General features: G+C 36.4%; 1 protein-coding gene across 8 annotated transcripts in view; it reads left to right on the top strand.

Moving 5' to 3' along the window:
• The first annotated feature begins 511 nt into the window (after positions 1-511).
• LOC131166948 (OVARIAN TUMOR DOMAIN-containing deubiquitinating enzyme 7) overlaps positions 512-26,487 on the top strand; it is a 50,411-nt gene continuing 24,435 nt past the window's right edge. For 2 of the 8 annotated variants that reach the window (XM_058125614.1, XM_058125623.1), the window contains exons 1-10: positions 512-738; positions 2,930-3,036; positions 3,247-3,322; positions 8,848-8,997; positions 9,822-9,883; positions 12,655-12,739; positions 12,859-13,008; positions 13,163-13,289; positions 23,628-23,755; positions 23,865-23,962. In XM_058125614.1, coding sequence (XP_057981597.1) covers positions 691-738; positions 2,930-3,036; positions 3,247-3,322; positions 8,848-8,997; positions 9,822-9,883; positions 12,655-12,739; positions 12,859-13,008; positions 13,163-13,289; positions 23,628-23,755; positions 23,865-23,962 — 1,031 coding nt within the window. In that variant the 5' untranslated portion in view covers positions 512-690. Of the gene's footprint in view, positions 739-2,929; positions 3,037-3,239; positions 3,323-8,847; positions 8,998-9,821; positions 9,884-12,654; positions 12,740-12,858; positions 13,009-13,162; positions 13,290-23,627; positions 23,756-23,864; positions 23,963-26,029; positions 26,276-26,487 lie in introns of those variants that run through there. The other 6 variants (XR_009139917.1, XM_058125631.1, XM_058125642.1 and 3 more) reach the window with 6 other exon arrangements.

Here is a 26,487-nt window from a genome sequence, read left to right as displayed (position 1 = left end):
ACTCTCGTCATATTTTTCTTTCTTCCTTCATTGTTTATCAAAACAGAAGTATGAGAGCCACAGATAACAAACCCAAAAGGTGAAAGCATCATCAAGCATTAGTTGAAGCATTCAATGATCTAAAAAGTTAGATATTTCACTTTTATGATTCATATCCAAAGCCATGATCATATTTATAATAAAGTCAATTACCTTAATATCTTTTGATACGGAAAATTATTCATACAATATTGCTCTAAACCTTTATAATTTGTTTGATGTATAAAAATAAAATAAAATATTCATACAATATTGCTTTAAATCTTTATAATTTGCTTGATATATAAAAATAAAATAAAATAAAATAAAATAAAATTGATGTTTACATTTCTACATACTTCATATAAATTTTTCATTTTTTAAGTGTACTTGAACTATCATCACTTATGTTTAGTATGGGATCGAATTCCAAATAAGGGTTAATAGGTGGGCCTATGGCCACGTGTGCTTACACGATTCATGGGCCTTGGGAATTGGGAGGCTGAGCCTAACCGGAGGCAGGCTTACTTCCCTGCGTCGACATCAAAGCCGCAAATCCGGGGTTGCCGGTCCGTGCTGCCGCGTTCGCTGGTTCGAGCAGTGAGCACAACTGCGGAGTGCTGAGGCCTTCTTCGCTTTGCCGGCGAAGCCATTGTAAGGATCTTGGAGGAAATGGTGCAAGCGAAGCACCAAAAGTCCAGACCAAAGAAACAGCCCCCCGTAAGTCTCTCCGCTGTTCGTTCTTTCTCTGTTGTTTGAATTTGGAGGCTTTGGCTGATATTTGTCTCTACTTTTTTATCATCTTTGGTTTTGATCCTCTCGTCTTGGCACTTCGTTTTGAGTTTGCCCTAATTTTCACTAACCTATTGGCTATTGTCATATTAGAATTATAGGCAAACCTACTGGGTTAAAACTAATCGATTTGTGTTTACTTGAGAGGGGGAGTTAGCTATTCAATGTCACTCATATGCTTGTTGTATGCGTAGGCGACATTTGTTGGAGAGTAGGAGAAAAAAAGCTATGAGAGCTCGAATCCATGGGTGAAAGACTGAAGTGACAATTTTCGCCGTTTGAAGAGAATGACTAATTAGCTCAACTCTATAAGTATTTATATTATAGATGATGAACTATTTGAAGTTGATGTGGCACGAATTTGAAAGAAGTTATCAAGGAACAAAAGCGTTTCATGTAATTTGAGATTAGCTGGAATATGTAAATGACTCTAGTTTGGTCATGCTAAGAATTGAGGCAAGGCATCAAAGCTCCGTTACTTTTGATGCTTTTAGACCTATAGTAAGACATGTTTGGCATTTGAGTGTCACATTTGAGATGTTCTGGTTTGTCTAGGACAAAGTTGATTCGTGGCACAAATGAGAAGCGTATTGGTTCAGGTTGGAATTTTGGATCGGAAGTTTGAATGGATGTTGGTCTAGCAAGTGAGAAAGAAAATCATGGCATATGCATCAGCTATGCATTTGACCCTGAAAAATAATGAACGGCCACCCTTTTTTTTTTTTTTTTGTTTTTTTGGATAAAAAAGATTTTATTTGACTTAAAAGGAGTAGAATAAGCACTAACAGTAAAACCGAACAACAGAAGGAAGGAGGAAGGGAATCCCTATGAGGCAGAGATATAGTAAACAAAATAAAGGAGCGAAGAACAATGAGCTTCTCCCATGATTTGATGTAATTTGAATTTTGTCTTAGCTTTCGGCCTTGTCATGGACATTCCAAAAAAATTATTGATTCTTTTCTTTCCCAAGCACTCCACATGATAACCATATGCAGGCCAAAAGTCTTTCCCAAATCTCACACTCTTACTTCTTCCCACTTAAACCATATGCAGCCAGATAATCTGTTCCATTCCTTCCAAAAAGGTTTCCAAAGACCAGCCACAAAAGATCTGCGGCAAAGTAGAGAGGACCAGTCTCCGACTCTCCATGCCTTTCTCCATTGTTTTTCACTATAATTCCATGCCTCAACATACTCTTTTCATGGGAAAACCTTCATTGCCATTTCCACAATTTAGCCTCGTTAAAATATATAACCTTCCTAGGACTCCATGCATCAAATACCAATCAATATAATGGAATTCATTCAAACTATCCAATCCATCCTGCTAGAATTTGTGCTGAATATTTTTGGAATGATCAAACAAATAGGAAACAAAGAAAGGAAATGAGTAGAAAAACTGGCTTAAGTGCTCTTATCCAACGTGAGCAGGCCTCCTTGTATAACTTTATTGTGGTTTCAATGATCCAATTTATTCTTTATTTTTATTATTATTAAAATTTCAATTATGCCATCCCAAATAGCTTCAGATTTATGATTAATCCCTGAAGGAAGCCCCAGATATTTATTGGAAGAGAATTTGTTTCGCAACACATAATGATGAGCCAAGAGTTCCATATTATCCACCCTCCCCAGGGCCACTAATTCATTTCAAATTGATTCTAAGCATTGAAATAACCTTGGAGTCAATTGGATCTTCGACTGCATGACAAAGTATTATCTTACCATCTCCGAACATGGGTTTAAAAAACGCTTTCCTCATTTATCTATTTGTCAAGTTTTTGCCTTTGTTTTTTGTTTGTTTGTTTGTTTTAATAAAATTTTTAATATTTTTATCACATCTTGTCCTCTTTTTGTAATTCCTTCATCTTCCATCTTAGTACATTTCTTTCTCTATAAAAAATGCTAATTTGCTGCTCTGCTATGCCACATGCACGATTGATTTTCAAAAAAAAACATGGAAAGCAAACAACTGCTAAAGCAGTTTTTGTGGTGATTATTGATTGATTTCATTTGAGTTGGTTTTGTTTTGCTGTTCTTAAACATACATCTATATGGCATATTTCTGTATGGAGTTCCAATTTATGCTTGCCTGTATGGATGCTTCGTAATGGGGACAGATTAAAAAGCGTGGAAAGCAGGCTGACATTTCTGGCTTCCGTGAGCAGCTTGATGCATTGGGCCTACAAATTATTCAAGTGACTGCGGATGGTAATTGTTTCTTCAGGTCAGTTTTAGTGGATAATCTAAGTTTTCATTGTTTACTCAAAGTACTTATTATATAATATCGTGTACTTTTGATGTGAGCTTCGATCTGTTGTTATATTGTGCATATGCACCCATTCACACACAAAGCAGGTTCTTTACAGAATCTTGTATAGGATATGTGCTGGAAAGCTGTGCTTATCATAAGTTGATAATTATTGTTAGTTTGCAGGGCCCTAGCAGATCAGTTGGAAGGCAATGAGGAGGAACATGAAAAGTTTCGAAGTATGGTGGTCCAATATATTTTGGTATATAGACTCAGAATATCAATTTTTTTTTTTTTAATAAATTTTGCACAGTTAAATGCCGTTTGTTTTTATTTATGAAACTTGTTCTGTATGAACATATTGTGACACTAGAAATAGAATGGTCATCGACTTCAAATTGTCTGTTGGCACCCATGCACCTAGTATTTATGAACATGGGCCTGCTGGATGAATATTATTGCACTTGTTGAGTCAAAGAATAATAACCTTGGAATCTTAATTGGCCTGAGATTGGGCCTTTATTGGTTGATTGTGATGTGATCTGTCTAATTTATTGGAAATTTTAAGAGAAATACAGAAACTACTGGTTTAATTGGCATATATGTGTGCCTCTGCAATTATGCACAAATACGGAGACTACTTAGCATGGAATAGAAAATGACCAAAATATATGTGTGCCGCTTTTATCCTATAATTTGTTGGTCTAATAGTTTTGGTGAGATACTGGCTGAAGAGAATGGTTTTGATTGGAAATTACAACTGGGTCCATGGTGCTGAAAAGCTAAAGTATAAGATATTGTTTAGTAGATAGATGCAGTGCTGCTGCCCCAATAAAGCATAGTTAATTTTGCTGGTTGCTATAATATTTATTAGTTGTTGACTTCTTGATAACTACGTATCGTTTTTTGGGTCTAGCCAAGGTGTGTCATTTCCTCAGTCCAGCTTTTCTTTCTTTCTTTCCTTCCTTTTTTCAGAGTTCATTAATAAGGTTTTTAGAGTGTAGAGAAGTTAGAAACAGCTGTATTCAAGAATAATCATTTCCCTAGGCACAGTTAATGTTCAAGTCTGTTATGTATTTATATTTATCTTAGCTCAGATAATGAGGAGGGAGTACAAAATTTTCCCTTTCCATTTTGATTATCAATTCTGAGATGTGATGCAGAACAGCATCAAGGATCTGCTTCCTGTTCTGCATCCAAGGGAGAGATTAAAAGAAATTGAGGAGAGAAAGGAAGGGGAAGAAGAAGAAGGAAGACGATGATACGCTTGGGGGGAAGAACACAGTTCACATCAATTCAAATTCATCAATAACTACCTCCTACATGGCTTGCACACATTATTTATAAGAAAGCCTACAACCCAGGAGATAACACATATATCCTTAAAGATACAAGAAATTACAAACACACCCCTAAAAAAATATGCAAATATTACGAACAAGCCCCCCCAAAAATACACATAATCCTATACTAACTAAACTAAACACACAATAAACTATTAACTAAACCCAACAATCCCTTGATCCAATTCTTTTGAGTTAGTCTCCAACAAGGGTTTACCCATAGTCTATATTCTTGTCCTGCATCAATATGTTTAGAATTTTCTTGAGAACTTGGAAAAATAGATTGAGGATTCACCCAATGGCACCTTTCATAGCCTCCACCACTGTGTTTCCGCGCAAGAGGATCTTAATTTGGCACTAAATATCCTCTTAGGTTTTTTGTAATTATTCCTAATTTGACATATCCTACGGTTTTACCCCGCACATGGTGCATCAATATTGCTTGCTAGTTGTAAGAATGAACTTGGGGGCTAAGATTTTCTCTTTAATCCATGTCATGGCTTTGAAAGGCAGTTGAAGATTTTGCCTTTGGACTCGCTGAGAGGCACATGAGGAAGAGGACTTCAAGTGACAACGTTAGGAGCAACCTCAAGATGTGATTAAAACTTTTACAGCTACAACAACAACAAAAACAAGGAACCAAGCCAAGCCACACTAGGTGGCGTTAGCTACATGAATTCTTTGCCAATTTACACGATCATGGGCAGTTTCCTCTGAATCCTTATTCACTATCTTATTTCAAGTTGTTGTAGGTCTATCCCTACCCCTTCTACTGCCATTAACAATAACTAGCTCACTACCCTTCACTGGTGCACTGCCATTAAAAATACTTGTTTAAGAAACTTATTGATGCTGGACTAGAAGTAAGACCTTGGCAAGATGGTTATTGGAGGATAATTAAGAAGAGTAGGGTTAAGGAATTTTTGGGTTAAGTTAATAGTTTATTATGTGTTTAGTTTAATTAGTAGAGTATTATGTGTATTTTTGGGGCTTGTTAGTAATATTTGTGTAAAGTAGGGGTATATTTGTAATGTAATGTAGTTTTAGGTGTTTATGTGTAATTTCATGTAAAGAGGCTTTCTTATAAATAGTGTGTGAAAGCCATGTTGTAGGCAGTTGATGAATTTGAATTGAATTGAATGTGAGTTTTCCCTCTGGTATCTCCTCTCTCCTCCCTTCCCCTTCCTCCTTCTCTTCTAATTTCTCCATGGCTGCAGAACCTTGATGCAGGCTGCCCCTTCATCATTTGGTATCAGAGCCCAAGCACGATCTCATCTTCTCTTCTTCTTTCCAGTCCATCCATTCTACCTCACTCTTTTCATCTTCTTTTCTTCTTTCCTTCTCTCCTCTGTTCTGTAAATTCTCGCTCCATTTCTGCTGCTTCTTCTTCTTTCTTCTCTAGTTTTCTGTTCTGCCCCTGTTCTGTTCTCTCACTCTCTGTTATGTATTAATCCTCCCTTCTTCTCTGTTCTGTCCTTCTCTTCTCCTTCTTTCTTTTTTCTGTTCTGATCTCCTGCTCTGCCCATAATCCCCTGCTGCCCAGCAGCATTCTGCCCTCATCTTCTTCTTCTCTCCCATAATTCTCTCAATCCTCTGATTTCTGTCCAGCAATTCTCTAATCTTCCATCTTCTTCTTTTCTTCTTCTTCATTCTTTCTTTGTGTTTTCTTCTCTTTCTGTTTCCCTTCTATCATTCTCTCTCTGATTCTTCTCTGTTCTGAAATTTGAGTTTTTTTTTTTTAAAAAAACAAAAAGAAATTCTTCAGTTTCTGAACTTTTTCAGAAATCCCAGCCATGTTCCCATTAGTTTGAACACCATTATCCACCCACCATCCTGCAACACCGGCCATTCGATTGAAAACTGAAACCTCCAAAAACCTTCCCCTCAAAATTGCATCACCATCTGACCAGTCTTGTGGCCCCCATGTGCTGGCCAAACTTATCTAGTTGGCGGCCTTCGAAAGTCCCAACCTCCTATACTTTTTTCATCACACTGCCACAACGGCTGTAATCCCCATAATCAGATCTACACTCTACTGAAGTTTCACTGCTGGAGTCTTGCCGTCGGCAACTCACGCCCCATGCACTCCACGCACTGGCAACCTGTGAGTGGTACTCTGCCCGAGTCTTCTCTTGCTTCCAGTTTTGCAAGAAATTGCTTCAGCTTTGAGATTTTGGGATTTCTCCACGATATTTTGACCTGAACGAAGATATTTTGATTGTGGACATAATATATTGCAAGCAAGCGTGATAATTTTTGGCGCAAAACCCTAGAAATTGTCACTCCAGCATTAAAAAGAAGGTTTTGTTATTGTAATTTGTGATTTTTCATGTAAATTTGTTTCATTTCAGCAGGACAATCAATATTAAGGTGAATTGAAGATAGTTTTTGAGAAATTGGGAGTAAGACTTGTGGGAAATTGTGTTAAAGGGCTTTTGGTGATATTTAACTGCTGCATATATACACACAAATTCAGCAACATGGTGACAAATTATAGGAAAAAAGAATGCCATTTGCCAAACTTTGGGCACAATTTCAAGCTTTTCAACACCTTTCTCGAATGTGGAGAAAAGGTTTGCAAAATCATCATTGATGGAAGATGCCTAATGAATGTGGTTTCCATAAATGGGGTCACTCGCATGCAACTTCATCCAGAACCTCACCCAGAGCCTTATACGATGTCTTCGATTGATAACACTACCTTACATAGTTGCATGTTAATGAAAGATGTTTGGTTCCTATGCAAATGGTTGACTATTTTGATAATGTTTGGTATGATATCATACGTATGAAGATTGGCCGTGTACTCCTTGGTTCTGCTTGGTTGGATGATTTGGGTGTGACTTAAGGACATGATAACACATAAGTCTTCCACTATAATAGAAGAAAATCATTTTGAAGCCTGCTTTACCAACCAACCATGGCAAAGAATCTGATATTATTGATCATGTCAAAGTTACTCAACTTGAAGACATCACTTGGAAGGTAATGAATGTGTTTGAAGACATCCATAGTCCTTCAAACATTCCTATTGTCATCTCCGATGAGTTCATTGATGCTAATTCTCAAGTCAAGTCTATGGTGCTGCCAATGAAATGTGGTTTCTTGTCTCATTTAAGCACTAGCTTTCAAAGAGTCCAAGTTTGCTTCTCCCTTTTGATCCTTCAACATTTCAAAATTTGAGGCCAAATTTTTCCTAAGTTGATGTAGGACAAGAAACAAGACCTTGGGAAGATCCTTGTCGGAGAATAATTAAGAAGAGGGAGGTAAGGAATTGTTGGGTTAAGTTAGTAGTTTATTATTATATGCTTAGTTTAATTTGTGGAGTATTATGTGTATTTGGGGACTTGTTTGTAGTATTTAGGGGTATGTTTGTAATATAATTTAGTTTTAGGGGTTTATGTGTGATTTTCATACGAAGAGGCTTTCATATAAATAGTGTGTGAAAGTCATGTTGTAGCAGTTGATGGATTTGATTTGAATTGAACATGAGTTCCCCCCCTTGGTATCTCCTCTCTCCTTCTTTCCCCTTCCTCCCTCTTCTAATTTCTCCATGGCTGCAGAACCTTGATGCCGCCCCTGCTTAACTTATTGCTTTCTACCTATTGATAATTACATCTGACCTTATGGGTGGATAAATGGGGCTTATTATTTTGCCTGACAAAACTACTTATTCAAAAATTTAAATCAGTGAGTTGTTTATGATTTGGTTCATTTTTGGAACTGCTAGTAGATTGCTTTCATTTTGGTTTTACTAAATTTGTTGCTTGTCATTGTTACTTGTCTGATCATTTGGATTTATTTTCTTCATGATTTACAATATCTAATAATTTTTTTGCAAGGAATTTAGTGTCATTAAGAAAGGGCATCCTGGGGTGCCAAATTAATATATTGAAACTCAAAAGGATATACAAAATGAATCACATATCAAAAATCAAACCAGGATGAGATCTTCCAGAAATTTCTAGAGCTCCAGAAGAGTTGGAATTTTAGAATAACATCTTTGAGCATCGGTGCACATGAATACTTGATGTGTATTATCATATATGATCATTGCAGCTTTGTTTGTTGAATCTTGCGCACACAAGAACACACACAATTGGTGGTATTAGATCTAGTTCAGGCGATGTGGGTTCAAGTCTTGTTAACTCTGTTTATATTTGTCATGGTGCATTTGTTTTGTTTGTATTTTTGCACCCATTCAAGTTCAATTTGTTTGCTTGTTTCCTTGGGATGTGGTTGCATCACATGTAAGGGTAGTTTTAAAGCTTGATATACATTGTTGGGCCAAATTCCTAGCAGCTTAAGCTTTCTGGATAATTAGTGATCCAACATAGTTACTTTTTGGTTTGATGGTTAACTACATACTTTCTTCCCCCCTCTCCCTCTCTTAGTTAAATAATCTACTAATAGATAACCTTTATATTGGAGCTATATTTAACAGAAGAATCGTGAAATGTTTGAGCCATTTATTGAGGATGATGTCCCATTTGATGAATACTGCCAGTCCATGGAAAAGGATGGCACATGGGCTGGGCACATGGAATTGCAAGCGGCTTCTCTTGTTACGCATAGTAATATATGTGTTCACCGAGTAAGAGGTTTCTATCCTTTATTATGTGTTTTTACAGCTCCTGTATATGCGCTTGTCATAATATTTGTACTTTCTGTTTCTTTTTTCCTATGGCTTTTTGCATTTATAGAACCTCTAAAAGATCCTTCATATGATGTAATTGTCCTTTTCCCTCATGAAATCTCTGTTGGTTGTACAATATTAATTAATCCTGCATCAAGCCATCAAGGTACCACTGTTGTTAGTCTGTTGTCCTGTGCAATCTCAAGTTAACTATTATCCTTATCAATTCCATTTACCATATTGATCCTGCAATCGCAGATATTCCTGAATCACACAGTAGTTAAGGCTTGGAGACTTTCAGTTGTGCCCGTTGATTATGTAGTGCTACTCAACGAGATGAAGTTATTTTGGCACAATATTTTGCACCTTGGACTGTTCCATAAATTACAGTTGACACAATTTCCTGCTTGATTCAATGCAAGCCTATGTTGTTTCTCATATTTGGAAATCCCATTTTCAGACTAAATGACAATGTCTGTCAAATGCCAATTGCAAGATTTTTATTTCTGCAAAATTTTCCTGATAAAATTTGCAACCCTGCAAAAGCACGACTCCATGTGTAATCATCTAGTAACAAATGAAAATGTTTATAGTCTAAAATTGTGAAAATGCTCTGTCAAATGCTGTTGATTTTGCTGTAACCTTCTCTATTTAATGGCGTTCAGGTGAAATTCTATCTTTATGCATATTTGTACTTGCACAAGAATACATGATGAAATATATGCACTGTGTGGTTTGTTAACCTACTTTAAGAAACTGTCTTGGTGCATCATTTGGTACAGAACATGTCACCTCGTTGGTACATTCGGAATTTCAGTGATCGTGCAACTCGGATGGTCCATTTGTGAGTGCCTAGACACCTTATCATGATGGTGTTATTTTTCTGCTTTGAATGTCATAACGCTAGATTTAGTATTTCATGTGTTGATTATGAAGGATGGATGAATTATATAATTTTTTCTTTTTGTTCATCTTCTATTCTTAGTTGAAAGAAAAATTGTATTGCAAAGCTTTGAGCCAAATCGCACCAGAATCCACTTTGGTGGGACCCTCATTCATTGTGCTGTTTTTTATTTTTTTATTTTCCTTCTTTATAATGATAATTATTTGAATGCCTTTTCTCAGTTCAGATGAACATTGATTTTGGGTAGCTAAATTTGAGTTCTATTTAATTAAGCTCAATTTCTTTATAAAATAACATTTGTCATCATTATAAAATATGTAATATTAGACATGTATAAAAATACATAATAAATCACTTTAAAAACAATAAAATATAAAAATAGAAAATAAAAGAAGCTCGATTAAAGTTGCGAGTACAATTTCAAAACTTGAACTCTACTTGCTAAGCTACTCAAGGAACTCAAACTTGACTTGAACTTGAACAGAGTGAAGCTATGGAGCAAGTCGAGCTTGTGATCCGGTTCGATTGACACCCTATTTAGAATGAGGCTTGCAGGGTTGACTTGATTTTTCAAACATTTAGGGCATTTTTGATTTTCTATTCACTCATGACCCAATATGAGTTTGAGGGAAGGGACCTTCTTTCAAAAAACTCTGAATCCTGTGCTCAGAAAGTGCATGTATTTATCTGCTGTTCCTGCTTTCTTGATGGTTACAACCTACTATTAAGGTTAATTCATTCCTGAAGGCTAGTTTGAAAACTGGATTTCCCGAGGTTCACACACTTTTTTTGTTTCTTTATGAAATTATACAGCAAGCCTTGGAATCAGAGAGTATAAACTTGAAGTAACTGACAATTGATGAGGAAAGTATTTTTTTAAAATCATCATGTTTCATTCGTATGTGATATGCAGTACATTCATTAGATTATTGTGATAGTTAGGTCTGAAGGACATGTAATTTTAGAGTTCTCATGTGATCGCAGCTAAATTGCTCTTAATTTCTTATGAAGTTTATATGTTAACAACTAATATGTGACTAAAGACGTAATGAATGAAGTAATCATTTGTCTCATTTGGTTTGCAGGAATGGGAATGGTGATTTCATTCCATTGTTTAGTTTAGGCACATAATGGAACATTGCATTCCATTGTTGGTTTTGGTAGGAAGAAGAGAGGAATAGCACTACGGATTAATGGTTTATTTGCAGTATTTTGGGGTTTGTAGGGGGAACGAAACTCGCGTGCATTTTCAGGGAAGAAATTAGCATTTTGTTGGTGTGGGAGAAGATTCGTTTTCTGGCTTCTCTGTAGTGTGTGGGCAATGGTAATTTCAAGGGGATATGCTTCTCAGATGTTCAGAGGGATTTGCATTATCTGTTGACATCTTAGGCCGTGCTATTTCCTCGGGCTGTTTACACCTTTTGGCTTTTTTCTTTTGTTTTCCCTGGGGTTTCCCAGACTTTGTTAAGGAGATGTCTCTTCTCCTGATTGTATATTCTTATTCTATCTTATGAATTTCTTTTGGTATCAAAAAAATATAATGGCTATTTTCTCATACATGGGAATGGTCATCTGGGAATGGGTCATTCTCCCATCAGTGGGAATTTGCAATTTTGTCTTTTTTGTTTTAAAATCAAACTCTTGCTGCTACTATCACCACTGCTACCTACTGGCTACTGCTATCACTACCACCCAATCCCCCTGTTGCTGCGCTCCTGTCATTCCATCTCCACCACCACCACTCATTGTGGCCATGACCATCTGCATGGCACTATCCAAATCCATTGCCAATGCTGCACTGTCACTGCCGTGCTACTCCACTACTATTGCCCTATCTCCTGCAAACACCAGACCTCCAACACCACCACTGCTGCCGCCATCATGACCACCAACAGTGCCACCCTACTGCCATTTGGTTCTCACAACTTCAAACCATTGCTATCATCACTGCAATCATCATTGCCACCTCCTGCCTCTACCAAACTATCACGACTAAAATGAAACAGCTTATTTTTAGAGCACAATCAAATGAGGAAATGAAAGTGGTTCCATTCCTTAGTTTTTCGTTCCATTCCCATTCCCATTTTTAGCTTCCATGCTCTTCCTGCTAGTCTAACAGTTTATTTGTTGATAACTTGGTGTGCTGTGTGGCAATTTTGTTGATTACTCTGTTGATTATAAAAATGGAATATTATGGGGTAGTCAGAGGCATAGTTAAGCAACTTAAGCTTATTGCTACTTTTTCTTAGTCTTTTCAGGATTGTATTTCAGACATGGGTTCTTCATTTGAGCTAAAAGGCCTTTTCACTAGCCAAAACAAACATCTATCCACTCAAGCTTACCTATTCAATAAATGTGCTTCATTATGTTTCTAAGTCAGACTTAAAATCGGTTTGTAATGGGCCTTTAGAGCTTCAAGCCTTTTAGTTAAGAAATAATACTGCGTATCCTTTTCTGCTTTTAAGTAGTCATGTTGATGTTGTTATGTTCTTTATGCATGTGCTTGGATTTTTAGTAGCCATTTTGTTGTCATGTTCTTTATAAAGAACATGACAACATCAATATGACTACTTAAAAGCAGAAAAGGATATGCAGTATTCTTTATGTGTGTGCTTGGATTTTTAGTAGCCATTTTGTTGTCATGTTCTATATAGTTTATACATGCGCTTATTGTTTTTTGTTATGCACTATGATACTTTAATGTGTTGCAGATCTTATCATGATGAGGAGCATTACAATAGTGTGCGTTTAAAGGAAGATCCTTGCAATGGAACAGCTAGGCCAATCATAATCAAGGTTTCTGTTTGATATTTTTTGAGTTTATTTATGTTCTCTTAATACAAGAATATTTTCCTACATGTAAATTTGAATATTTAGTTGGTAGTAAAAGCCTGATCATTTCTAGTTTGTGAAAGGCTGATGCTGATATTTCGGCAGCATCTCATCAATCAAAAGTTACAGCCAGAAAGTCTGAAGAGGGAGCTGGTAGAAACATCATCCCTGCAGGATCCATCAAATTGGTCATGGCGGGAAGTGCATGTGAAAGTGCTGAGAAAGCTGAAGAGGTGATAAGTCTGCAACTAAAACTTTTGTGTGTGTGTGTGTGTGTTTTTTTTTTTCCATCTCCTATTTAATTTGTAGATTTTCTTCTGTTGATTTTCTTGCTGGTTTTTTTAGGATATTTGCATGCATGGATCTTTTGAAAATATTTTGTCCCAGGTTTTGCTGCAACTAGATGGAGATGTTGATGCTGCGATAGAGTTTTTAATAGCTGCACAAGCAACCGAAGATTATTTAGTTGACAAACCTGAACTTCCTTGTCAAACAGATACAGCTTATGGTAATGGTAGGGTGGATATTTTTCCTAATATTTTATGGCGGATGTTTATCTTAGTTCTTTAACTACACTTCTCATCCTGGATTTGTTTTTTCCCTAACATGTGAATGGAGGATGTTCATCTTAGGTCTCCTGTTATAGCTTGTGTCTCTTGTAGATTGGGGACATATAACACCTGCAATTTAAAAATGGTATTGGCATTGATTGCCTTTCCTTAACTGGAGAACTTTATGGAAAAAAAAAGGTCGTAGATTATTTTTGTGTAAAAAGGGCACTTTGGTGCACAAAGCTCCTGCGTATGCAGGTCCGGGGGAGGGGCGGACCACAAGGGGTCTATAGCACGCAGTCTTACCTTGCATTTTTGCAAGAGGCTGTTTCCACGCCTCGAACCCATGACCTTCAGGTCACACGGCGACAACCTTATCGCTGGGTTGATAATCATTGAAGGGTTTAAAGAAAAATCTGTTAATTGCATTTTGATTGGGCTGTTTCATTGAAGAAAGAAAAAAATGGCCCTTATACTAGTGTTTTATTTCATCCCATTTTGTGTGATTTTGGAAATTCCAGTTGAATTCTTTGATTCAGTGACAGTACACTTTGTTCTTTTTTTTGTTTTTGGGTACAGATTCTCTGAGCACATTTGAGACTCCATTTTTTTTATTTTTTATTTTTTGGGGGGGGGGGGGGGTTGTTCTCCTACTCTTGGTGTATTAGGCAAATAACATTTGTGGATATGACTTGTTGAAAGGGTTAAAGCTGAGGGTCTCGATCGCTAGTTGACTTGAGCTTAAGATTCAAGAGAGAAATGATTCATAATTTTGAATCATTCGATGCTTGAAATCTAAAGCTCGGTTGAGCTTAAGCTTGACTAGATGTTGCACAAACCCAAAAAATAAAAATCAGAGTGATATGTCCTGGTACATTTGTTACAATGGAAAAAACAATGCTACTCTGGACAAATTAATCGTGTTAGGTTTGGATTGTTGCCAAGGATTTGGAAGAAATTTCCCCTTTTCTTTTATTGATCTGTTTGTTTATTTTCATATAGCTGTTCATTTTACTGACTGGTATTTCATCATGTTCATCAATCAAAGCTTAACGCATCATGGTGTCAGATGAGCACAAAGTTGCTAGATGACCATGAAAGCAGTGTTTCATTGGTGATTTTTGATTTTTTTTTTCTCTTTACTTTGAGTTTTTTTAGCCTCCTTCTACTTCATTTTTTGCTGGGAATAGTTTTCATTGTTTGAGGTTAGAGACAATTAAGGGCCCACTTAGTTGTGGAAAACAATTTTCATTTTTCATTTCAGTTTTTCAAAAAATTACAAAAAAGTTAGCTAACTTCTCATTTTTGCAGCATTTGTATGAAATAAATGAACAACAATGAATATAGTTTTATTGTGAAATTTAGCATTTTATTGTGAATAAAGTTAGCATTTTCTCGTGAAAATAGTTCTATTTTTTTTTGTTTTTAATTTTTTAAATAGATACAAAAATGCCAACTTGTTTTCCAATTTTCCAAATTTATATAAAAAAGTTAGAAAACATCATTTTATTATTTTCTGCATTTTCGAACTCTTACTTTGCATGTGGGAGCATGGAATTAAGATCTTGGACTTTGATATGTGTGGATTATGTATTGAGTTTTCTTCCGAACCCATGTAACTCTGAATTCAAGCCCCAAAGTCATCACAAATACTACTGTATATAATTTTTGGAAAATTGAAAAATAAATTGTCTTTTTTGTAACTATTTTAAAATCTAGAAATAAAAAAGAAAAAAATATTTTTATTTTCTACTTTTTAAAAATATAAATCTTCAAAAAATTAAAAATAAGCTAAAATTTTTATAGTTCTTTAAAAACACAGAAAAATAGGAAGTGGAAAACATTTTCACCACTAAATATGCCCTTTAAGATCTCTTGTTTCTTGATTATTACTTTTTTTCTTTCTCCACTTGCTTCGATGTTAAGAGCATATTGTGTGAGACAGTCTTAATATTGTTATTGGTGTTAACGTTTCTTTGTTTTATTGTTAAGCTCTTGGTGCACTTTCAATTTCAGGTTTGGGTCCTTGGCAGCTCCTTGCCCCTACATTAACATGTGGGAAACATCACCCACGAAATTCGAGGAATTTGAATCTTAACCATGCTGCTGACAAATTCATCCAATAATAACGACCATCACAAGCAAGCTGTCAAAATCACTCTCTTCATTGGACTCATCACCCATTTCTTATTTGCTGCAGATAGACTGTTCTTACTAACCTTCTCCCCTAATCCACCCCTCATATTGTTTGGGTGATCTGCAAGAGAAAAACTACCATCATTGTTGCTCATTTAAAGTTTTTGTTAGCATGAAGCTCCCAATTAAGTTGCTTTTCCTCTAAAACTTTGCACGTCTCAAAACATTCCTGCAGTGCCTGTATGATGACTATGAACCTTACTAGTTGTAGCCAGAGATGCTTGCTCTGCTGCACTCTGAGGCTTGCTTTCATTAATATCTTTCATTATAGGTACCCTTGACGCCTTTTTGCTGTTAAAGAGTGTAACCAGTTGTTGCTACCTTAATTCACTTAACACTCTGTTTCCTAGAAAGCAGACATTGGATTCCTTCTGCTGATACCCTTGAGTTTGACTCCCCTAATAAATATTGGGGTTGGAATCCTTGTCATTGGCGAGTTTACCCTTCACCAGAGAGGGTATCTTTGCTTTGGTTGAGGATGACCCCAAAACACAACCTTTTGCCTGTCCCAACTGTATTAAAGATCTGTTTACAAAAAAATGGAAGTATTTTCATGATTTGCCTTAATGCCCTGATTTTGGACCTGGGCTTTTAAACTTTCCTTGCCCGTTAAGCCACTTGCTCCTCGCACTCATCCTTACATCAAGGCATCACAATCAAAGCATCTACCACTTTTTTCGAGAGTGATGTTCAATGGACCCACGACATCATTCCTACAAATTTCCTTTTTCAAATTAGACAAACTTCTATCCTGCTGCCTAGAAATCCATGATTTCCCAGGAAATTGAATGTAATGCTTCAGCAAAACCTTTCCACTTAAAGCCCTTCAAACCCCCAAGTAACAAAGATGGAGTGCCCCTTCCCCATCAAGATCCAACATGATGTAGGACATGAAGCAAGATCGGGAAGATTGATGTTGGAGAATAATTTAGAAGAATTGGGTTACGGGATTACTGGGTTTAGTTAGTAGCAGATTGTCTTTTTTGTTTAGAATTATGTGTATTTGAGGGCATGTTTGTAATATTTGTGTATTCTAGGGGTATTTGTAATGTAATTAGATTTAGGGGTTTGTGTTTAATCCAGGGCAGAGGCCTTCTTATACATAGAATATGAAAGCCATGTTGTGGGCAGTTGATGAATTTGAATTGGAACTGAACACGAGTTTTCCCCCTTGTCTCTCCTCTCTCCTGTCTTCTCCTTCCTCCCTCCTTTCAATTTCTTCTAACCTCTCTCATGGCTGCAGATCCTTGATGCTGCCCCGACAACTTTTGGAATCATAGCCCAACGACGATCTCGTTCCTCCATTTTAGTTCCCCGATCTTCTCTTTTCACTCTTCTTCTCCCCCCTCTTCTTCTCTTCTTCCTTTTCCTACTGTTCTGTAACTTCTCTCTCCCTCTCTGCTGCTGCTGCTTCTTTTCTTCTTCTTCTTCTTCTTCTTCTTCTTCTTCTCCCTTAATTCTTTCTTCTTCTTGATTTCTTCTCTCTCTGTTTCCCTTCATTGTCCCTCTCTGATTCTTCTTTGCCTTGAAATTTCAGTTAGAAAAAAAGATAATCAGTTATGAACAATTGCAAAAATTCCAGTTGTGAGCTCATTTTTCTACACTCTAGTTTCCAGCCAAGATTTTACAACACCACACACATTATCAAAAACAGAACCCCCTGAGATCCTAGCCTCTAAAATTTCTTCATCGTACGCCACAGGAGGAGCCCCACACACTGGCCAAACATCACCAACTGTTGGCCTTTTGGAAACCGTAGTTTCTTGTGTTTTTGTCTTCAACCTGCCACCACCATTGCAATCCCCACCACTTGATCTACCCTCTCCTGAAATTTCATAGCCGAAGAAGCCCTGCCGGTGACGCGTGCACTGCATGCATCAGCGACTTCGAGTGAGAGTCTGCGAGACTCTCCTCCTTCCAGAACCGTGAGAAATTGGTTCCGGCCATGATAATTTAGTGTTTTCTGATGAGATTTTGATTTTCTGCATGATATTTTGATTGCGGACATGATATATTGCAAGAAAGCGTGATAATTTCATATGAAAGGCTAGAAATTGTCACACCAGCACTAAAAATCAGGTTTGGTTGCTGCAATTTGAGAGTTTTCTGAAGTGAATTTGTTTCATTTCTACGTGATCCTCAAGATTAAAGGTGACTTGAAGATAGTTCTTGAAAGTTGAGAGCCAAACTTGTGGTTTTACATGATAGATTGAGAATTGCGGCCAAATTACTTTGAGGACTTTTGGTGATATATAGTTGCTTGGACACAATATCAAGTTTTTGTACACCTTTCGCAAGTGTGGAGGAAATGTTTGCAAAATCATCATTGATGGATGATGCCTTATGAATATGGTTTTTATGAATGGAGTCACTCATATGCAACTTCATCTGAAACCTCACCTAGAGCCTTATGAGATATCTTGGATTGACAACCCTACTGTACATGTTTATGAAACATATGCTCCCCTTCCAAATGAGTGCTTATTTTTATAATATTTGGTGTGATTTCATACCTATGAATTGTTAATGGTTATTTGGTCACTTAGAATTATTAGTTTGTGTTAGAGTTATGTTAGTGACTTAGAAAGGTTATTATGGTCATTGATATTGTACTTAACATATATTATAAATAGAGGGAGAGACCTATCATTGTGGTTAGACATTCCATTTTACCCAATTATTCAACATGGAGCATGATTCTAAGACCTAACCCTAATTGTTACAATCACCATCAAAACCAAAGCCTAAAACCCTTCCGCTGCATGTCTACCATCATAGAATAATTTCTAGCAAAACTATAGCCCTGGAAAACAGCCAGAAGCTGACAGAAGTCAGACCAATCTCTAGAAATTTCCTGGGCAACACTGCCATTTTGGGAACACAAAATCTACCATAGATTTTGCAAAAATAACACCATAGTCATCCACAGACATTGCCGATCTGCCCCCCACTGAATTTCCATCTCTAGATAGTGCCCCACATGCCCTTACGCACCGGTCGAAGGCTGCCAGGCCCGACCCCACATGCCTGCACATGAAGCCAATTTTAGGCATGTTATTGGCCTGAATTCATCCAGCAGTGCTTGAATCCCTCTATAAACATATTAGTGAAGTGTTTTCATGATGTTTTTTGTCCAAAGATCTCACCTTTTTTAATTGCTCATGTGCGGCATTGAGGAATGGTTGTATGATGCTTCCCAAAGCTGTTTGTCAATGGTTATTGAGCTTATTGGTTCTGAAACAGTGGTATTTTCTGTGATTTTGATTCAATGTTCTAATTCCTTCCAATGACCATAATATCAAGCTGTTGGGCATGTGTTTTGCCCAAAGATCCAATTTTTTCGACCATGCACTCGTGGTAACCCATAGTTGTTGTTGGTGTTATTGAAAGCCATTGGTGAGTCTCCTGGAGCAGTGACAGTGTTCATAGACCATAATAACACACCACCTGCTCCTCGCAATCCTCCTGCCAAACATTTGACTTACGAGGAACTTAAAGAGCAAGCAACGAAGGGTTTGTGCTGGCATTGTGATAAGAAGTGACATAGGGGACAATGTTGCAAAAAGGGACAACTCTTGATGATTGAACTAGTGGAGGAGCCAAAAAAGGTTGAGGATGATTGCGCTCATTCAGATCATGAAGGTACCGAATCTGATGATAATGATGAATCTATCACTTCTTGAGTTTATGCTTTAGCTGGGTATGCTAATCCTCAAAACATGAAAATTAATGGCTTCCTAAAACGCCAACCTGTTACTCTCTTAACTGAAACAGGTAGCACTAGTAATTTCATGGACGCTAAAATTGCTAAATGGCTAGCCTATCCTATGGGGAAATGTGAAAAGTTTGATGTGAAGGTTGCAAATGGAAGGACCTTGACATGTTAGAGCAAGTATATGAAGGTTAAACTTACTATGCAGAATTATGGGCTGGCATAATTCAACCAAGTGTCAACTATATTCTTCTCCCGTCTTATTAACGAAGAAGAAGGATGGTTCTTGGCGGATGTGTGCTGATTCTCGAGCACTGAACAAGAACACTGTGAAGGATAAATATTTTATTTATGTTGTGAATAAGTTGTTAGATGAGTTGAGAAGTGCCTAGCAGTCCACTAAACTTGACTTGGGATCAGGCTGTCACTAGATTCAGGTACATGAGGATGACATTTAGAAGATTGCGTTTAGAACTTGTGATGGCCATTACAAGTTCTTGGTTATGCCTTTTGGCTTTGGGCCAATGCGCCTTGCACCTTTTGAAGTCTCATGAATGACATTTTCTGACCTTACGTTAGTTTGTTTTCGTATTTTTTGATGATATCTTGATGTATATCACATCTCTTGAAGATCATTTATGTTGTTTGCAAATTGTACTCACCACTCTTTGTGACTTGTGAGCATCAGATTGTTGTCAAGAAATCTAAATGCAGCTTTGCTTGATCACTTATGGAATACCTTGGGCATATTGTTTCCCAAGAAGGTGTTTTAGTTGATCCTTCTAAAATACAAGCGATGATAGACTAGCCTATTCCACAAACAATCAAAATGCTGCAAGGATTTTTGGTGTTGACTAGTTACTACTGCAAGTTTGTTAAGGATTATGGATATATTAGTGCTCCACTGATTGTTCTACTAGAAAAGGTGCATTCAAATGGAGTGAGGAAGCTGAACAAGCCTTTTTCAAGCTTAAGCACAATGCCAACACATGAGTTCTTGCCTTGCTAGATTTCAACAAGGTGTTCATCATTGATTTTGATGAACCGGGAGTTGGCTTTGGTGCAGTTTTAATGCAAGATGGACGCCCCATTGCTTTTACCAGTATGGCTCTTTCTCCATCCCACATTAGAATGTCTATTTATGATAAAGAGATGCTAGCCATTGTGCATGCAACTACAAAGTGGAGACCGTATTTAATTGGCTTGCATTTCAAAATCCAAAGTCCGAACTATTCACAAGAGCTTGAAGTATTTTTTGGAGCAACAAATCTCTTCATGGAATAACAGAAATGGGTCACTAAGTTATTGGACTATGGCTATGAGATTATTTACAAGCAAGAGGCCAAGAATGTGGTGGTAGATGCACTTTCTCGACTCATTGAACAAGTTGAAACTGTTTTGGGACTCTTTAAACTTATTGTATATGGGGAGGGTTTTACTAGTGCGTGATTCAACCCACATTGCAAACCATATTGCAAGAATTACACGCATCACCGGCTATAGGTTACTTTGGATTTCTTAGAACCTACAAGCGCATTTCTTAGGAATTTTATTGTCAGGGAATGAAGGGTGAAATAAAAAAGTTTGTGGTAGAATGTGATGTTTGTCAATGACAGAAAGGGGAAACAGTGGCAAGTCTAGGCCTTCTATAGCCGCTTCTTGTTCCAAAAGAAGCTTGGATTGATATCTCCATGGATTTCATTGAGGGACTACCATCTTCTCATGGTAAATCTACTATCTTTGTTGTTGTGGATCGTTTCGCAAAATATGCTTACTTTTGTGCTATAACTCACCCTTATTTTACTACATATGTTGCTCATACTTTGTTGAGAACATTGTCAAGTTGCATGGAATTCCTCGGTCTATTTTCAGTGATCGTAACTAAGTCTTTGCCAGCAACTTTTGGAAGGAGCTTCACAATTGAATATGAGCACTGCATATCATCCACAATTAGGTGGGCAAACCTAAGTTGTTAACAAGTGCTTGGAGACTTTATCTTCGTTGCTTTGCTAGCAACAAACTGAAGGATTGGGCGCGATGGCTTCCATGGGTCAAATGGTTGTACTATAGTAGTTATCATTCCTCCATCAAGTTGAGTCTATTTTGGACTATTTATGGTCGAGCTCTGCCTATTCTTGCTAGATATTCAACTAGATAATCTAGAATTGATCAAGTTGACAAGGTCTTACATGTTCATGATGAAGTGCTTTAGCTCCTTTAGGAAAATCTTCTTGTGGCTCAAGCTCGTATGAAACAAGAAGTTGATAAGTACCACAGTGAAAGGGAATTCTTAGTGGCAGATTGGGTACTTCTTAGGCTACAACCCTATATACAGATATTTGTGACTATTTATTCTTCAATGAAGTTGTCTCCTCAGTTCAATGGGTCTTATAAGATTTTGAAACGTATAGGCCATGTTGCTTGTTGCCTTGAGGCGACTTACTAATAGGTTCTAAGGTATATTCAGTTTTTCATGTCTTGTTTCAAAAATAAGTTAGGGGAGCAAGTTATTGTGTAGTGCCGCTTGCCTGATATTGCACCTACTGGTGAGGGTCAAGTGCAACTGTGCAACCACAAGCAATTCTAGATCGCCGAGTGGTCAAGTGTAGGAGTCGAGACATCATGGAAGTTTTTGTTCATTGGTCTCATTTACCAGTCGAAGATGCAACTTGGGAAACTTATCAATCCTTGGAAGAGAGGTTCCCAAAGTTTATTGCTGCTTAGCCTTGAGGACAAAGCAGATTTGAAGGAGGCAGGAGGAATGTTAGGATTGGGATTTCTAATTTAATGTTATGATTTCCAAATCAGTTAGGATTGAGTCCGTTAAGGACTTGGATTGGGATATTTTACATTCCTAAGAGGAGTAGGGTTCCCTACCTTATATAAATGTAACCCTACAAGGCTTTTTCATTCAAGCAATAACATAAATCAATAGACTTAGGCTAGTTTGGAGGTAGATCCCCTCGAAGTGATCAACCTTATTTTCTCATTCTATTTTTCATCCTTTCAATTTCCCTAATTTCTCTACAATAACACCCTTTGGTCTTATCATACTCTAACTAGTAATAGGAATTACTTTATTTTTTTAATTTTTGTACTTTATTTTTGAATGATTATTTCTGTGCCCACAAAAATAGTTTGTTTTGTTACTCATAAGTATGAAGTATAGCCCAATTAAATGAAGTATATAATAGTGTGTTTTGCATCTCCAGCTGGTTGTGAGGTAGTTAGATATTTTTTAGTGGCTATTCCCCTTGAACCATGCTTGTAACCCTCTTGCTGAATGTTTAGATCATTGGACTGGTTATTGGCTTGGCATTTGTGATTAATGAGATTTTTCTATTCAAAGGTGATTGGGTTGAACTGCATGTCTCATGGATTACAACTTTTTGAAGTAGTATGCCAATTGCCAATTGAATGAACATCTTTAAGTTTCTGGGCATGTCAATTGGGCAAGGCATTAAATCACTTCCATATTCATAAGGGAAAACAAACAGGGATAATCAATTAGGGCACGTTTAGTCATAGAAAATAATTTTCATTTTCCATTTTAACTTTCCAAAGAATTACAAAAAATTAGATAACATTTGTAATAAAATAAATGAACAATAATACAGGTTTGTGAAAATATTTTTATTTTTCCATGTCTAATTCTCCAACTATTACAAAAATGGCACCTTATTTTCCAATTTTCTAAATTTATATAGAGAAGTTGGAAAACATTTTTTTTAAATTGTTTTCTAGATTTATGACTTCTTACTTTGTATTTGGTAGCATGAGATTTGAATCTTGGACTCTGATTTGTTTGGATTATGTACTGAGTTTCTTCTAAATGCACATAAATCCAAGCCCCAAAATATATAATTCCAAATATTACCTTGTATAATTTTCAGAAAATTGAAAAAAAAGTTGTCTTTTTTGCAATTATTTTAAAATCTATAAATAAATAAGATAAAAAAACTTTTTTACACAATTGAACAAACTCTTTATTTTCTACATTTTAAGGACAAATCTTGAAAAACTAAAATATAAGCTAAAATTTTTATAATCCCTTGGAAAACTAACTATGGAAAACAGAAAATGTTTTTGACAACTAAACAAGCCCATAAATTTTCCAATATTTATCTGATTTCTCAAACTTGTCTAGTCCTAACCCATACGAATTTGGATGAGGCTGATTTGATCTTAGAAACCTGTTTTCCTTTTGAACAAGAACACTTCCAATGTTTTTCTGTTCTCAAATTTATACTTATAATTTGTAAAGAAGGAAGATAAATAGGCTACATTTATGTATAAACTTCATGGTGGACATTCTTTAGTGCTTCTCTTTCATGCATTTTTTTTTTTACTTAGCAATCTCTTATTTTTTTTTTTAATTTCTAAAATTATCCAGTTGACAGCGAAAGTGGAAATTGTAAGCAACAAAAAGAGGAAGTTGAAAATGATAAGTACAAGCAGGATTGTCCTAGTAACAGTACTATACAAAATTCTGATGATTGCAGTTCCGGACAAGATAACAAGGTTTTCTTTTTGAACGAAACTGAGAAATCCTTTTTGCTTCCCCAGTTTGAGTTGGTTTCTCCTTGTGCTTTGCTCTTCAACGTTTTAATTTTCATTTTGGTTGCTGCAGAAAATCCCAAGAAATAAGATCTGCCCATGTGGGTCAAAAAAGAAATACCAGGCTTGTTGTGGATCGGCTGCAGGGGAATCCTCTACAAAGTTTATTGTGTATGCCTTTCTATTTGTTTTTTAAATGTTTTTCTTATGATTTGTTTTTCATTTTTTGTCACTTAAGTATACTTGATGTAGTTCTCATATCGCTTTAGGCTCAGCTGTTGGGTTGCTTGCGGGGGAATACTTAATAATTGGCAATGGACCACACCTCTGCAGACTGTGCCTGTGCAGGAAAAAAATTGTTCACTTTAAGCAACAATAATTCAAAGTATAAATATATCATTTAGAGAACAAGAGACAAGGAAAATTTTCCTTTTTCTTGTTCTTCTTCTTATACTTTGTTTCAATTTTGAAATTTCAAAAGATGAATTTGAGATGTTAATTGATGAATTTTGTGGGATGATCAGGAGAGATGAGGAGGGGGAAGTGGCTGGGAGGGAAGCATAGGGGAGTTGAAGAGATGGTTTTGGTTTTTTTTTTGGCGGGGGTGGGGAGAGGGAGGTGAGAGAGTGAATAGTTTTTTAGGAGAGGGAGAGGAATGTAGGCCTTTTTAGGGAGGGAGGTGTCTGGGAGAATTGTTTGAGCCTTTTGAGAAATAAAGAGTTCTTTAGATGTAAAACATGATTTAATGGGAGAAAAATTACAAAGGGAGGAGAAGGTATCCTCCTAAAACAAATAAAAAATATTACAGAAGAATTCCCTCCAATCCTATTCCAAATAATTTGAAAGTACTCCCAGGAACACATGAAGAGAAAGCCTAAACAGAAGCTGTAAAAACAACTTTATCCCGAAATAGAGGCGGTGGAATAAACTGATGCAGAAAGATCCCTATTGTTCCTTGCTACCCACAGCATCCAAAAAACAGTAAAACAAGCACATTGTCACCAAACCCCTTAAAACTTATTTGTTCTGCTGTTCTTAATGTGATTAATACTAATGTTTCTTTTGGTTACAGACCTTCTAAAGCTGTCTGAATATATTTGCATTCATTGTTTCAAGCAGTGAAATGAATGAGCATTAATTTTTTCATTGCCTTTTCTGTGGGGCATTTGGAGCAGGCTTTTTGGTGCTTTTTGGTAGAATTGGGGTGCCTTCTTCTTTGGAGAGTTTTTTTCTTTAGATATTCAAGGGCCTTGGATATCAAAAAGAAGGGAAAATTCTTTGGAAGTTGCTGTTTATGCTGTTATTTGGTGTATTTGGCTGGAAAGTATTCTATAATCTTTTAGGGAAATGTGTTGCCTCCTAGGGTTTCTCTCTCTCTCTCTAAGATTTTGATTTCTTTTCCAGGCTGTAGCTGGTTGATGTGTAGTCAGATTGAAGGACTTCATTTTTATTGTATTTATTTATTTCTTTATTTTCTTCTACTTTTTTAGGAAGTCTGATTGCCTTGAATCCTTGTAATTCTAGTAAATTTTATTTTTATTTGTATTTTTTTTATAAATATTCTCCCTCTTTAGCTCGAGAAACCAATGACTCCCCAAACACATCAAATAGTTAGGTCTGTAACAACCTTGCATTTTGAAAAGTGATTATTCATTCCTTCAAAGCCTTAACCCACAACAAATCTTTGGACTGAGCGGCCTATACATTCTGCTCACATCCTTGATGTTAATTATGTTAAGAATTAGAGTCCAAGTGAAAGCCTTTTCTTTTGAGGAGACTTTGTTTTGGATCTTGTCCAAAGAAAATGGAGGGGGAAATCTATCAAAGAATGTGCTAACTGCCGAGAAATATTAAATTTTCGTTGCTCCAAATCATGACCTCAAACCCAAAATGAGGAACTAAAGAAACAAGCAAGGGGGTAGTTCTTTTCCAATCATCTTCTCCAAAACTCTAGAGGTCCTATCTCCAATTTTAAAACAATATGTGTATAAAATAAATGGAAACTTGAGAAATGGATTTCTAGGGGTTGCATGTATAGCATAAATGGTTCCCGTAACATATCCACCTATTTTAGTTGAAGACCAGTTGTAGCAACAAAATTTGTGCCTTGAAATTATGACAATAAAGTTTTGTACAAATATTTAATTTTGTATTATATAAAGAATGTACATTCTCTCTTTATTCTTTACATTGAAGAATTAAGAGTTCCTCTAATTTGATCTCAAGTGGATCTACCAGTTCGAAGGCCAAGGGAGTGGGTTTTTGAACAAGACGGTGTGGATCTTTCGAATTACAAATTTGAAGATTGATAGAAGTTGGATATATATAGATTCAAGGGATCTTAGTGTATTCTTGAATTAGGTGGCCGCGATCTACTGGATGAAAAATTTAGCAATTTATCAGAAGATGGACTTATATTCGATCTTTGTGGGGGCAAGCTTGATCACAGATGATGGATATTCAAGCAGAAAATGGATTGTAGAGGTATGATCTAAATTTTTTTGAATTTTATTGATTGCAGAAATTGCTGAGGAGCAAAAACTAGGTTAATGTATGCCTTCTCTCCAAGTTCTTCTTGTTTGTTCTTTTCTTTCGACCCCACTTGAGAAAGGTCATAGAGTATTTATGGATTAGAATTAAAGTTGGATGAGCCTACTAAAATAATTAGCCATAAATTTACTAATTTTGATCAATTA

Source organism: Malania oleifera, chromosome 1, assembly GCF_029873635.1.
Source record: "Malania oleifera isolate guangnan ecotype guangnan chromosome 1, ASM2987363v1, whole genome shotgun sequence".
NCBI lineage: Eukaryota > Viridiplantae > Streptophyta > Magnoliopsida > Santalales > Ximeniaceae > Malania > Malania oleifera.
This window is presented reverse-complemented; position numbering and strand designations above follow the sequence as displayed.